We start from the raw sequence: 13,962 nt of genomic DNA, 5'->3' as shown, positions 1-13,962 counted from the left end.
TTCGTCCTGTGACTTCCATCCAGCCTGCTGAGACACAGGGAGGAAGCCGAGATCCTCCCAGCGAAGAATCTCTTATTTCTCGCCCTCTGCCCCCATCTCTTTGCTTCCTGCCATTTGTCCTGATGTTTCATTGTTGTGGCTGCTGACTTCATGGTGGGTAATAGTCACAATGGTCCTCTGTGTGGGGTTTGCCTCTTAGAACTCAAACTCTTTGAATGGGAATAGTTCAATAGTTGAGTAGAAGACACTGATCCTGGGTCTATCTCCCAGCAGTCCTGAACACACACACAAAGACTGTATGAACAGGAGTGCCTCACAGTCCAGACTGCCAATCAACCGGCAAGGAACCCACGTTCCTACAAAGCATGCAGTGTGAAACTCAGGCAGGCAGTTTTGAGGTCTGGTGATGTCAAGTGGCAGTTGTTTCATTTCAGGAAATTCAGACAAAGAAAGAAAGGAGCAAGGTTCTGGAGCCATAGTACAGCAGGTAGGGTGCTTGCCTTGCATGCACCAATCAGTGTTCAAATCCAGCACCACAAACGGTCCCCTGAGCCTGCTAAGAGTGATCCCTGAGCAAAGAGCCAAGAGTAAGCCCTGAGAACCACTGGGTGTGGAGGAAGGAAGGAAGGAAGGAAGGAAGGAAGGAAGGAAGGAAGGAAGGAAGGAAGGAAGGAAGAGAAGGGAGGGAGAGAGGGAGGGGAGGGAGGGAGGGAGGGAGGGAGGGAGGGAGGGAGGGAGGGAGGGAGGGAAGGAAGGAGGGGAAGAAGGGAGGAAGAAAGGGAGGGAAGGAGGGAAGAGGAAGGAAGGAAGGAAGGAAGGAAGGAAGGAAGGAAGGAAGGAAGGAAGGGAAAGAGGAAGGAAGGAAGGAAGGAAGGAAGGAAGGAAGGAAGGAAGGAAGGAAGGAAAGAAGGAAGGAAGGAAGGGAGAGAAGGGAGGGAGAGAGGGAGGGAGGGAAGGGAGGGAGGGAGGGAAGGAAGGAAGGAGGGGAGGAAGGAAGGAGGGGAGGAAGGGAGGAAGAAAGGGAGGGAAGGAGGGAAGGAGGGAAGAGGAAGGAAGGAAGGAAGGAAGGAAGGGAGGGAGGGAGGGAGGGAGGGAAAGAGGAAGGAAGGAAGGAAGTGAGGGAGAAAGGAAGGAAGGAAGGAAGGAAGGAAGGAAGGAAGGAAGGAAGGAAGGAAGGAAGGAAAAAGGAAAAAAGCTCAGAGCCAAGACAAATGGTAAAAGTTGGGATGAATGCAGCTACCTAGGGGAGAGGCCGTGACAGCTGGGCCGTAGCCCAGGATGAAGAGCCTACTACCAGCTGCTCGGGCAGCAAAGTCCTTCTCGCATTCCTTCCTATTTGCAGAAATCCCACCCGGAAGAGGGACAGGGGAGCCTGGCTAAGGGGCACTGGAACTCCCTGGCTCTCCCCCTCCTTATGCCAGTTGTGCTGACAGATGGGCATCAAACAAGGCAGCCCTGCACCTCCCTGAAGCTCTGGCCTAATGAAATATTAGCATATTATTAACATTAGTGGTGGCGCTAATCTCTGGTTGATTGCAGCCACTCAGGCTAAATGAGCAGGAGGTTTATTTCCAAGAAAAAAAAATTGAGAGGTTGGGGGAAGGGTGGGGAGAAGGTGAGTAAAACTTTAGAATTGAAAAATAAAACAAAAATGAAAAAACAAGCAGTCTTTCTATCAACTCAATCCAACTTCAACCAAGTTCACTGCTTTAGAGGACAATGAGCTCAGAGTCCAGACACAGATTTCACAATCCCCAGACTGAACTCTGCCTGCCTAGAGAGCAAGGAGCAGGGTCAGGGCAGACTCCTTTGGCAATAGAACCTGGTACTGTTGTTTGCTCCTGGCTTTTTATTTTCTTTTCATTTTACTTTTTCTTTTTTTTCTTTTCATTTCTTTTTTTTTTTTAATGGCAGCTGGAGATCTTACCCATCCCTGAACATCTGGAAAGGGAGTTGTGAAGGGTAGTTCTGCTCTCGCCCCAAAGACTTGATGGCAGCTTGGAGGTGGTCTAATGCCAGCAGGGTGTATGAACCACAACAAAACGCTTTAGAGACCATTCCAGGCCCTCTAACAGAATGGGTGACAGGGGCATGGAGAAGGGGGTTTTAGAAATACTAGTTCTCTGCAGCTGGCATGAGAGAAGATCTGGGCTGAGCCATTCTCCTATTCTGAAGGTTGCTGGCATTTAAGGTGGGAGAGGGTTAGTAGGAAGGCTCCGTGACACACAGAGGGTGGAGGAGGCAGGAGGCAGACCCCTCAGCCAGCCCTGCAGTGACAGGCTTAAAAGTTGGGGAGAGTTAAATGCAGTCTTCCTCAGAGGCAGGCATTGGGAGAGAGTCAACTTGAGGGGCCTCTCAGGGGTAGGGACCAAATGGACCCCAGTGCTGGTACATCAAATGATAAGCCCAGTTCTGTAAGTCCTACTTCAGGAAAGTTAGAAGAATCCACAAGAGAAGATCTTTTCTAGGGAATGTGCCTGCGACAGAGGCGGGGGTGGGGATGGGGTGGGGGTGGTGGGAGGGATACTTGGAACATTATTGGTGGTGGAGAATGGGCAGTGGTGGAGAGATGGGTATTTGACCATTGTATGACTGAAACATAATCACCAAAGTGTGTAAGTCTGTAATTGTATCTTTTGGTGTTTCATTCACTGTCACTATCCTCCCGTTGTTCATCGATTTGCTCGAGCGGGCCCAGTAACGGTCTTCATTGTGAGACTTGTTACCGTGTTTGGCATATTGAATGCATCACGGGTAGCTTGCCAGGCTTTGCCATGCGGGCGAGATACTCTCGGTAGCTTGCTGGGCTTTCCAAGAGGGGTGGAGGAATTGAACCTGGCTGCGTGCAAGGCAAACGCCCTACCGCTGTGCTATCGAATTTAAAATATTTTTTAATTAAAAAAGAGAAGAATCATTTCTCACCAAGAAGAAAAGTGGAAGCCAGCCTGACTGTTCAGATCTATAGTACAAACCTCTGGTCTTGCCTGGTTCTTCAGTTCCGGGAGAGAGAACACTTCTCTTGGATAAAGGAGATCTACTCCATTAAGAAACACTTAGTACCACAGGATGACTTCTGCCTCCATGCAAGTTTTTGGGCTCAGAACTGGTGGTCACATCACATTGGGCAGCCCCCCAGCCTCATGGCAGTCCCTGCAGTTGGAAGGTGCTGGGCTTCAGGCCCATGGTGCCTTTGGTGGAATGATCTGGGGTAGAACCACCTGGGACGGAGACCATTTAAAAGCAATGGGGAGACAATTCTGGAATTGGTGGGACTAAATATAAGCCAGCATTGCCTGGAGTAAAATGCTCAAATAGGGACCATCTTGGCTCTGCATCATCATTAATATTTATGGAGTCAGTCCCAGCTCTGTGTGAGGTTCCAGACCAAGTGCCGAATACTGATGCCTGACTTTGCAGTGTCAACCAGAAACACAATCCACCCACAAACAAAGACAGAGGATGGCGTGTGTTTTAAGAGAGAGACCATAGTGAGGGCTTAGAGTGTTGGTTAAGACTTTGGGATTCCTCTCGTCCCAAAGACATGCAAAGTAGTTATAAGGTGGTCTCTTCCCCAAAGGGAGTTTGTGAAAGGGGTTCCTGGGTAGGAAAGACCATTGTTTCCAGAATCAAACAGAAATTACCCTAAGGGGGCAGAGGGATAGTTCAGTGGGTAGAATATTCTACCAGGTACAATGACCCGCCAGATAGTCCCCTGAGTCTCACCAGGGATGATCCCTGACTGCAGATCCAGGAGTAAATCCTGAGCACCACTGGGTGTGGCCCAAACAAAAACAAAAAAGAAATTACCTCAGTTCTCCTAAATGACTCTAACATGTAAGACCACATACCAAAAATACTCAAAACTGGTTTTGACCATTTGCCGGAAGTGGGGTCTCTTTGGTAAGTGATTTTCCAGCCACATCCTCCAGGTGACCAAGCTCCTTAGGAACCAAGATTTACCCATCTATTAAACCGAAAAACTGAAAATCTGATAGAAGGATTCTATTCTGGAATAAGAATTCCCACAACAGAGAAGATCAGTTGCCACCATGAGTTTACCCTAGAAAGACTAATTCAAACCACACCAATCCTCTTTATTCCATCTTTCTCCTTATTTGACTTAGATCTGGACCTCCCAAATAAGGCTCCAGGACAGAATAGAAAGATTTGACCCTCCTGTCTCCTTGTTGGTTGACCTCACAATAAAGCCTCTAACTTTCTCAAAAATGTCACGGTATTTGTTTTTCTGAGCTTTGGGCAGAAAGATTTTTTTTTTTTTTGCTCAGTAACAGATGAGCTTCAAAACTTCCTATTTTGAGCTGCTGTTAAATGCTGTTCCTCTGCACTCCATTTGCACAATAGCATCTTCTGGCATTGCATTTGCTTCTTTGTCCCAAGAGACCCAGCCTGTCTCTCACCCATATCTGTCATCTTACTGTTGGCAGATCAAGTCTGATCATCTCTGTATCTCTAGTGTTCTGTATCATGTCAGATGCACTCCAGGTCCCAGGACGTGAGGGAGCCAGCCGGGAACAAACAGGGAGCAGACCTGTTCTGTTTGTTCCTTCACTTGAGAGAAATTGAAGATGTAGTACCAGAGAAACAGTACAGGGCTGGCTTGATCCCCAGCAGCGCATATGGTCACCTAAACACTTCCAGGTGTGACCCAAATTCACCCTCCCCCCAAAAAAAGAGAGGAAAAAGGGCAGCTTTGACCAGAGAGGAGTGAGCACAAAACCAGGAGAGGGTAGGAAGGCTCAGAGCATGCCTGTGTCTAATCTCTTCTGATGATCATGCACAAAGGCTGGCTTCCTTGACCCCAGGCCCTGCAGATGCCCCATCATGGACTTGGGGCTGGTTTCTCCTGCCAAATGCTTTGTACACCATTACTCACCAGTTGCTCTTCCAGGTATGGCGAACATGTGGGTCGTGAATGCCATGCTTATCAGCCTGCTCGTCCAGGAAGTCAAACATGTACTTGATGGCCAGCGGCAGGGCAGAACCACGGTGCGCTGTGCTGAAGATGGTCTCGAAAAGGTCGTCCACAAACTTCTGCAATGTGCCCTGGGGGAGGCAGGACAGGTCGAGACATGGTTGACCCCCAGGAGTTCTGAAGATGGGTTTTAGGATCAGCCTGGCTGACCAGGCTGGGGGAGGACAGCATCCAGCCCAGCTGGCCTGCTGGGGTGAAATTGGGTCACCGCGTGTGCTCCAGCTCCCCCACTCCTCTCATCTGTCTCTAACAGCTCACAATCTCCGCTGCTCGTGGAAAGCAGATCTAACACGGATGCCTGGACCTGGTTGAGCCTTCCTCTGCCAGCAGCACGGCTCAGTTTAACACCCTTTGGCGGTGTTATTTTAGCACTTTTCACAAATGCTAATGAACAACTCCCTCGGTCAAGGCGGACAAACACAATCTGCTGGTTGTGCACGGGCATTAGTCACACCGGCTAATGAACAGCTACGGATGGGGCTTGGAGGAGAGCAGAGCTGAGCCCAGCCTGGGGCGTGGAAGACACCACAGGCGGGCAACGTCCCCAGAACCAGCATTAAAAATGGGGCCTAGAAAGTCACAGTGGGAGTCGTGATCTGCCTCACTAAGGATGTCCGTGACACTCCAGCAAAGGAGCCCCTCTTCCATGAGTCCCAGCAGAAGCACGTGAGCAGATGCGGACAGAATTTGCATCTGTTTTCATTGGTTTTGGGGGTCACACCTGGTTGTACTCAAGGCTTACTTTTGGCTCTGGGCTTAGGGATCACTCCTGGTGGTGCTTGGGAGACCATGATGGGGTACCATGGATCGAATCCCAAGTTGGCCATGTGCAAGGCAAGCACCCTTCTCACTGTACTATCTCTCCAGCCTCTAGAACCTTTGGGAAAGGATGGAGGGGACGGGGGAGCATATCAGGTCACATGCCAACAACACAAAGGGGTTGCCAGGGGTTGAGGACTCTGAGAGTCTTTGTAGGGAAAGATACCAAGTGCCTGTTGTGGGTGAATGGGAGGGATTGCTCGCACCATCTGGAGGGATTTGCTGTCCCTCCTGGGTGCGGCAGGGTGAGGAGGTTGCTGTCCGACCCCATTCGTGTGTAGTACCTTTGTGGCCAGCAGCCGTGTCAGGTAGATCTCAGACACCATCTTGCTCCCCCGGTCACCCTCCTTCTGGTCCCCGTGCTCGTGGTTCTTCACCAGGTGCCACATCTTGACTCCACTCTCCAGGTCAGGGGTGATCATGGGCGTGCGTGAGCGGAGGCTGTCAGGACTGCCCGTGTACCGGATCATGTTTTCTGCCAGCAAAAGCAATGCCCCCCCATGTGGGTGAGGGCCCTGTTGCCTCCAACTGTTCCCTTACAGCCCAGACCGTGGCTATCTCATCCCTCCTGCCACTTCTGGTGCTGCTCCCCTGCCGGGGCTGAGTTTGCTCCTTGGATCCTGGGTGCCTTCCTCACCAATTCTGGGAAGTCCAAGGACCTATTTGACCCCTGTGGCTTCACCGTTTTCCTTTACGTGTCTCTTGCCAATCCTTAACTGTTTCATTTGTAAACATATGAGTGCTCTTTTATTGAAGGGAGGGAGGGATTGGGGCCACCTGTGACAGTACCCAGGGGTTACTCCTGGTCCTGTGTTGGGAGTCACGCCTGACTGCACTCAGGGAACCCTAATGGTGCTGGAAACCATTCAAAGCAAGTGTCTTCACCCCTTACGCTCTCCCCACCCCCTCATGTGCACTCTTTGTATACTTCCCCTTGTAAGAGTTTCCTGGGTCTGGTCTCAGCACGTGTTGTGTGTAGACCCTGAAACAGAGGGTGAAGGAACTTCCCTGTCCGCCCTCATGACTAGTGACTACGAAATAATCTCTTTGTCTCCCGCTCACCTTCACCCTCCCCTCTGACTGCGGCCAATCTTCCTATTATGGTTGAAACGTGACTGTGATGAAGTTGAGTGCAAAGCAGGGCAAGAAGATGAAAGTCCTACTGTGTGTCAGCTCTTTATATATATATATAATATATTTTATTGAATCACTGTGATATATAGTTATAAGCTTTCATGTTTGAGTTACAATCACACATTGATCAAACACCCATCCCTCCACCAGTGCACATTCCCCACCACCAATATTCCCAGTATATCCTCCCTTTCCCACCCTCCCACTGCCTGCATGGCAGACAATATTCCCTATACTCTCTCTCTACTTTTGGATATTATGGTTTGTAATACAGATACTAAGAGGTTAACATGTTTGGTCCTTTATCTACTTTCAGCACACATCTCCCATCCTGAACGATTCCTCCAACAATCATTTTCTTAGTGATCCCTTCTCTATTCCAGCTAGCTCTTATTTACTTATACAGCAGAGTCAAGTAGCTTTCTTCCATCCTTATTTGGAGAGTTGAATATCACGGAAGACATACAGCTGGTTCTCAGGTGCACAGGGGGGATCCCTGCACCTCAGATCTTCAATAACACCCAGCACCCTTTTCCCCACCTCTGAGCATCTGAAGCTCAGGGCTGGGTCTCCCTCAACCACTTTATCACGGTCTGACCTTTATGTGTTGTCTAGCCTCGGTTCGTGGAGCCATAATTAGCTCATCTGCATAATAGGGGGAAATAATAATTATGTAATTCATGGGATTGTCAAGCACATGACGTGCGATTATGGATCTCACAAACATGAAAGCAGCTAAGAAGCACCGAGGAACTCGTGAAGGTGACATTTTCCTCTTGCTTTTGGTGGATGAACTTCCACATCAACATTCCTGAATGTTCCCTGGTCCAGTTTTCTTCTCTGGCCTACTGGTCACCTGCCCACCATCCCCACCATCTCTCGGGATGAGCCTGGGTCGACTCACCATATTTGCTTGCGGACGTCCTAGACACCGTGGAGTTGTTCACAGCATTATATGCGGTGACCTGCTTGGACACTAAAGCCACCACGGATCCATCTGGAACCTACAGGGAAATGCTTCTGTGGGTCTGGTCTCCCCAGAGACAGAAGAACCTCCCACCCCCAACCCCTGGACCATGTCCTTAAGGCACTAGCAGAGGCTCAAAGGAGAGCGAAGGGATTTGGGAGGTTGCGAACTTTTCCTTCAAACCAAAAAGATGAGTCTCAGCAGCATCGTGTCTGTGGGGCTCTGTCACAATGCTCTGCGGGTGCCCTTTGCCAGCACGTTTCTCCCCATTCTTCCTGGAGAGCATCTAGGCACCAAGTCCAGAAATGTTACAAAAATGGGGCATTGGCTTGGGGACTCTTCAGGAAGCATGCACCCCATCCTCCAATCTACAAAGAGGTCAGGAGAAGGTGTGGGGGGGGAGGGTAGCATCAGTTTTCTGGGAGGTACGAAGGGAACAGGCAGTGCTGGTGAGAAGTGGACCTAAGTCTCACTGGTATCTAGCCCCGAGCAACTGTGTCATTCAAGGACTAGGACTTCGGCTCCAGCCCATCCCCCTTGGTGCATTCACCTCACCTGGTAATGGGCCACGGTGTTTAATCTCTTCCAATCGTTCTCGATCTTAGTAGTAATGTCTTCATCCTGCAGGATCATTCGGGCCCCACTCCCTTGTCGCCACTCTGCAGGGGAGAGCAATGGACATTCAGAGCGGTCCTGGGTCCCCTGGGGACCTCTGTGTAGGCTCCTATAGAGACCCCCCTATGAGGGGCAGGTCATAACTCCTAGAAAAAGCAGGAGTTTTGCTGCAGAGGACACTGAGCTCCAGTCCAGGTCTCCAAACCAATGACACAAACAGGGCACATCATCCCAGATGTGGGTCACCCGATGCGCTTAATAAAATTTGACTGCATGAATGAGAGTCAGGAGAAGGCCCTTAAGGAAGTGCTAAGATTTCATGATGGGGCATTAGTCTGGCATACCCTCCTTTGCTAGACTATGAGTTCTGGGAGTTGATAGGACCATGGTTAACGGTTCACACACTATGCACCCTGTCTAGTATACATAACTGGGGTGTGTACTGTACCCCAAAGCTGGCAAGTAGGCCACCCTTGGTAGGTAAACTGATGAAAAGTTGATGGAGGGAGATGAGCAAAACCAAGCCTGGTGTCCAGAATCAGTCCCTGTCTCACAAAGCTGACATGGATCAGGGCATCTTGGCAAGCCAACTGACACCTAATTATCTGACACTGTACATACTCCCCTACCGCACCCCCCTCCTACTCTCCTCATGGGCCTACAACAAACACATGGGCTCACTGATGGATCCCATATGGAGACATCGAGACTGCTTCCCATCAACCAAATCTCCAGCCCCACACATGGTACACATCACACGTGGATGAAGAAATAGACATTCCAGTCCTGAAATGTATGCACATGGAGGCCTAGGGCTGTACCAGCTCTCATCCATGTGTCTACACATACACACACGTGTGCACACAGCATGCACACACACTCATGTGCATGCATGCAAGCGTACACATAATCACACACACACACACATGCATAAGGCAAAAACCGAACTTCTGAATCCAAAGGCATCGTGTGTTCCCATCCAAAAGCCACGAATCTGGTTTCCAAGCAGCCTCGGCCAGCTTAGCATCTCATGAATGTGCATGCACTCCCAGCTTTGTTGGCACGGCTGCCCAGCAACCCTGGCCTGACCTAGCTCCTGTGAACCACGAAAGCCATGTCAGATTTGCTCCTTCCTTTCAAGGCTCCATCTCTGGCACAGACCATATGATGCCTTCCTAGCTTGGGGCTAGCAGGTGGCCAAGCTGGTGGCTCAGATGAAAAACAGGTGCACAAAAGGGGACTGCCTGCCTTAGGAGGAACAGAGACTCCTTAAATCTGGGTATATGCTGCCAACTCCCGGGCTTGCCTGATGCCCTGTTTAGAATCTTGTGTGGCATGGGGCTGTCCCAGGAACCTAAACAGGAGGGCACCCTGTATACCGACTGGAGCCTCAGCAGTTCTCAGGGGTTGCCCCCTCTGAGTGCCGTGGGTGGCACAACTGGAAAACATTGTGAAGATTAGGCAAGCGGGGGAGGGGGGGTCATGGTGTGTGGTTGGCATGGTTGGGTTGTGCTGTCTTGTTTTTTTCATGGATATCTGGATATATATAGTTTTGAGAGATTGGGACAGAAGGGGACTGTCTTCCAGCTGATTGGGCAGTTGACAAGGTCACTCTTTGGTGTAAAGCTTCAGTTCTGGTTAAATCAGTGCATGGGGGAAGACGGGCAGGACAGAAATGAGTAGGGGGGCATAGAAAGCAGTCAGTGCACCCCCAAGGTAGGTGTCAGAGAAGCAGAGGGTCCACCTCTGGTCCTAAGACCAGAACTCAAGAGAAAGGGAGTGTTCCCCTGTTGAAGCACTCATGGGACCAGCCAGCCTAGGTGGGGGAGAAGGATCAGCCCAGAAACAGCTTCCCAGGTTGGCATCTGCCTGCCCTTCATCTCTGTGGGGTGCCATGAGCTGAAATGGGCCATTCGCATTTCCCTGGGGGCCCCAGCAGGTCCCTTCCCACAAAATCAAGTGTGCTGACAGGTAGGCCATGCATGCCCCACTGAGTGATGGGTGGGGACAACAGTGGGTAGCAGGAACCATGCAGATACTTGGTCAGGAGGCAGGGTCCCCAAGAGGTTATCTTCGGCTGGATTCCTACAGTTTGTCCTCCCAGCAGGCAGCTGGGAGGCAGGGGTTACTGGCCTTTGGCAAATATCTCAGAAAGTTAGGAATGCCCCCCCATGCCCACCCCAGATACCAATCACAGAACAGTGAGCTGGATTAGTGGAGAGCACAGCACTCTGCTTACAGACTTCTCACATCTGTCATTTTCATTGCCTATTATACAGGAAAAATCGTTGTGCTTTGACCCATAGAATATCAGTATGGCAAAAGCAGTGAAATTTCCGTGTGTGGACAGCTCCATCCCTGGGACCTCTAGGGAGGATGCAAGGTTCCAGGTTGTGCCTGGAAAGAGGAGACAGTGTGGCAGGCAACAGACAGGTAAGGTCCCTTATGAGAGCAAACAATGAAAACTCAACCCCAAAACTTTCTCTTCTCTGTAGAGTAGTATCCTTACTCTTACCTGCTCGCTGGGACCCTCCTTCTCTTCCAGGTTTTACCCCCTTTTCTTTCCCTCCTGAAACTACTCAACAGACCAGCCATGGCCTCTATTTGTTCCAGACACACCATGGAATGTCTTGTGAAAAATCCAAGTAGTGGATGTGCGATGAGCCTTCTGGAATATTCCTGTCCCCACAGCATTATCTTCTCTGGACAGAGGAGTAAGCCAAGAAGAGATTCAGGTCAAAGGGCAAAGCAACTGGCTACCCCCTATCTCAGGAGCAAAGCCTGCCTGAACTTGAGTGTTGGGTCTCATAAAATTCTACTTCCAAACCCCAGGAACAGGCTGGGCCTGTTGGGAACTGGGCAGGCCTATAGCCTCAGAGAAGGACCATGGCCCGGTGCCCTTGGCAGCATATGGGGCTGGGGACGTTAACCTGAGGGGACCCTGAGCATGGAGCGATCTAATTCTGTGCTCTGTGTATTGTTGCGTAGCCAACACAGGCTTACTTTTAATAACAATAATGAAAATCAATGGAGCCCAGTGGAGCATTCTTTACACCAGACAGGCTCCTTCTGTCTGGCCTAGAAGAACAGCTCTAAAAATATCTTTTTTGCGCCCACACCTTGCTAGCACGGAAGCAACCTTTTTAGAACAGCAGAGCGGCAAGGTGACCTCTCGGCCAATAGCCGGCAGCTCTGCCCGGCCTGTTCCCAGGGCACAGCGTGTGGCTGGAAGATATCTCAAGGCCCCAAGTGACATTCAGCAGCCTCAGAGCTTAGGATCACCATGAGTCCTGAGACAGTGATTTCCCACACCTGCCCACGACCTGGATACCTTCCGGCCCACCTGGGAGAAGGTCACATTTCCTGCCAGATGCCATGGGGACAAGCCAGATGTAGAAACTCCCAACGTCCACGGTTCTCACTCTAACATTCCAACACTGCCCACCCCCCAACCCCCACCCTTCCGTGCCACCAGGGTGCCAGCTACTATGTCAGTACAACACTGTGTAGAGTTCAGCAAAACAACTTCAGAGCACAGTACCCTCCCTCTGGAGGTGATTCCTGAGCAGAGACAGCATAGGATCCCAGGGTGGGTGGTCCGAGCTAGACAGGAGGAAGGCAGAGGGGGTCAGCAGAGGCTGCCTGCTCTGAATTCTGATGGTCAGGGGGACATGTGCCTGCTCAATAAGAGGAATGGGCATTTTGATCCCAAGGAGCCAACCGGGAGTAGCTGGTAGGGGTGAGGGTCCATCAGAGGGAGTCCTTGTGGGAGACAGCAGAGAACAAGCACAAAAAGGCCTGGGAGAGCCAGAAACGAAGTTCTGAAAGTTGGAGCATGCCATGCTGGAGCTTCTGGAGAGGAGCTGTGGGCCTGGGAGAGGGGCGTGTGGATCAGAGAGGGAGCAGAGAGATGAGCGGGCAGGGACCCCAGGCAGCTGCCCTTGTCAAGGCACAGTGGGAGAGCTGAGCTGAGGTCAGGGATAGAGGGATGTGTGAGAGGTAGACAGGAAAGAGCTCGGAGAGTCCCTGAGGAAGAGGGAAAGGGATGACAAGGTAAAGTCCCCACACCTAGCTTGTGGAGAGAAATCTACAGATCAGTAGGAATTAGGCTGGGGAGGGGGAGGGGTTCATGGAGGCAGACTGGTCAGAGGTATGCTTCTGAGGCTTCCTCCCCCATAGAACCAGGAGGTGCTGAGGGGAATCCTTTCCTCACCTAGGACATAACCTCTCACGAACTGTGGCACTAAGGGGTGTGTGTGTGTGTGTGTGTGTGTGTGTGTGTGTGTGTGTGTGTGTTTGTGTGTAGGTATATGCTCATTCTCCTGTCTCTGTGTGCATGTGTGTGCGTGCACGCGCGCACACACACACACACACACACACACACACAATGTGGACATACATATAAGAACAATCTTATTGAGCCAAGCATCTTGTCTTATCCCAGGGTCCCACAGGGCTTTGCAATAAGCTCACTGCCCAGTCCTGTCTAGTCTTTAAAGAACCATCTCTCTCAGAAGCCCACCAGGAGGGACTGACCTAGCCAGAGGTGAGGATGAGGGGGTGAGGGAAACGCACCCACCTGGCTGGGTAGAACCAGCAGGGTCAACCTTCATGATCTCAGTGGGACCCCCACCTGCTCCGAGGCCACTTTTCCTCTTCAAAGGTGCAAAGTGCAATTTCCCACCGAAAGCACCCACCTACCACCCTGCTCAGGGCCACTCTGCCCCCACCAACAGGAGCTCTCACAGAAGACGAGAGAGACTCGCTTCTGCATAGCTGCCAGCAGGCGAACCTCCAAGACACAGAGCCTGTGCCACCCCTGTGTTCTAGGGGCAAGCCTCTGAAGAGGGGACAGGAGTGTCACTATCAAAAGGGCTGGAACACTGGGGGCTCAGAGAGATAGTACAGTGGGTAGAACACTTGCCTTACACATAGCCAACATGAGTACAATCCTCAGCACCCCATAGGGTACCCTGAGCCCAGCTAGGAGCTACCCCTGAGTACAGAGTCAGGAGTAAGCCCCGAGCACCACCTCATGTGCCCCAACTTCCCCTACCTTTTGTTAAATAAAAATAGTCACAAAAATTTATTTACTATAGTAAGAACTAATGAATTGTACACCTAAAAGGATAGTTTTAAGATTTTGAATTCTATTTAAAATTTAATATGAAAAAGGAAGAGTAGATGGGAGAGAGAAATGAAATAATACTGGTTTCACTTTAGACTCATGAATTATATGATATGTGCATTAGATACTCACCCCACCTCCCAAAAATAGCTGCTAAAAAAGAGAGAGTGGGGCAGAATGATGGCACAATAGTAGGCTGCTTTGCATGCAACTGACCCAGGCTCTATCCTTGGCACCATAAATGGTCCTCAAAGCCCTGCTAGGAGTGATTCCTGAGTGGAGAGCCAGGACAGAACCCTGAGCACT

The 13,962-nt window shown here is 50.6% G+C and overlaps 1 protein-coding gene across 1 annotated transcript in view; it reads right to left on the bottom strand.

Annotated features, from left to right (window-relative positions):
• The window catches only part of PLXNA4 (plexin A4), a 437,042-nt gene that overhangs the window by 12,737 nt on the left and 410,343 nt on the right, over positions 1–13,962 (bottom strand). The window contains exons 26-29 of the mRNA XM_056123992.1: positions 8,469–8,572; positions 7,851–7,950; positions 6,097–6,287; positions 4,895–5,064 (exon numbers count right to left, since the gene is read on the bottom strand). Coding sequence (XP_055979967.1) covers positions 4,895–5,064; positions 6,097–6,287; positions 7,851–7,950; positions 8,469–8,572 — 565 coding nt within the window. The remainder of the gene's footprint in view (positions 1–4,894; positions 5,065–6,096; positions 6,288–7,850; positions 7,951–8,468; positions 8,573–13,962) is intronic.

The sequence above is a fragment of the Sorex fumeus genome, unplaced genomic scaffold (genome assembly GCF_029834395.1).
Source record: "Sorex fumeus unplaced genomic scaffold, SorFum_2.1 ptg000048l, whole genome shotgun sequence".
Lineage (NCBI taxonomy): Eukaryota > Metazoa > Chordata > Mammalia > Eulipotyphla > Soricidae > Sorex > Sorex fumeus.
The sequence above is the reverse complement of the archived record's forward strand: the minus strand, read 5'-3'. Positions and strand labels throughout refer to the sequence as shown.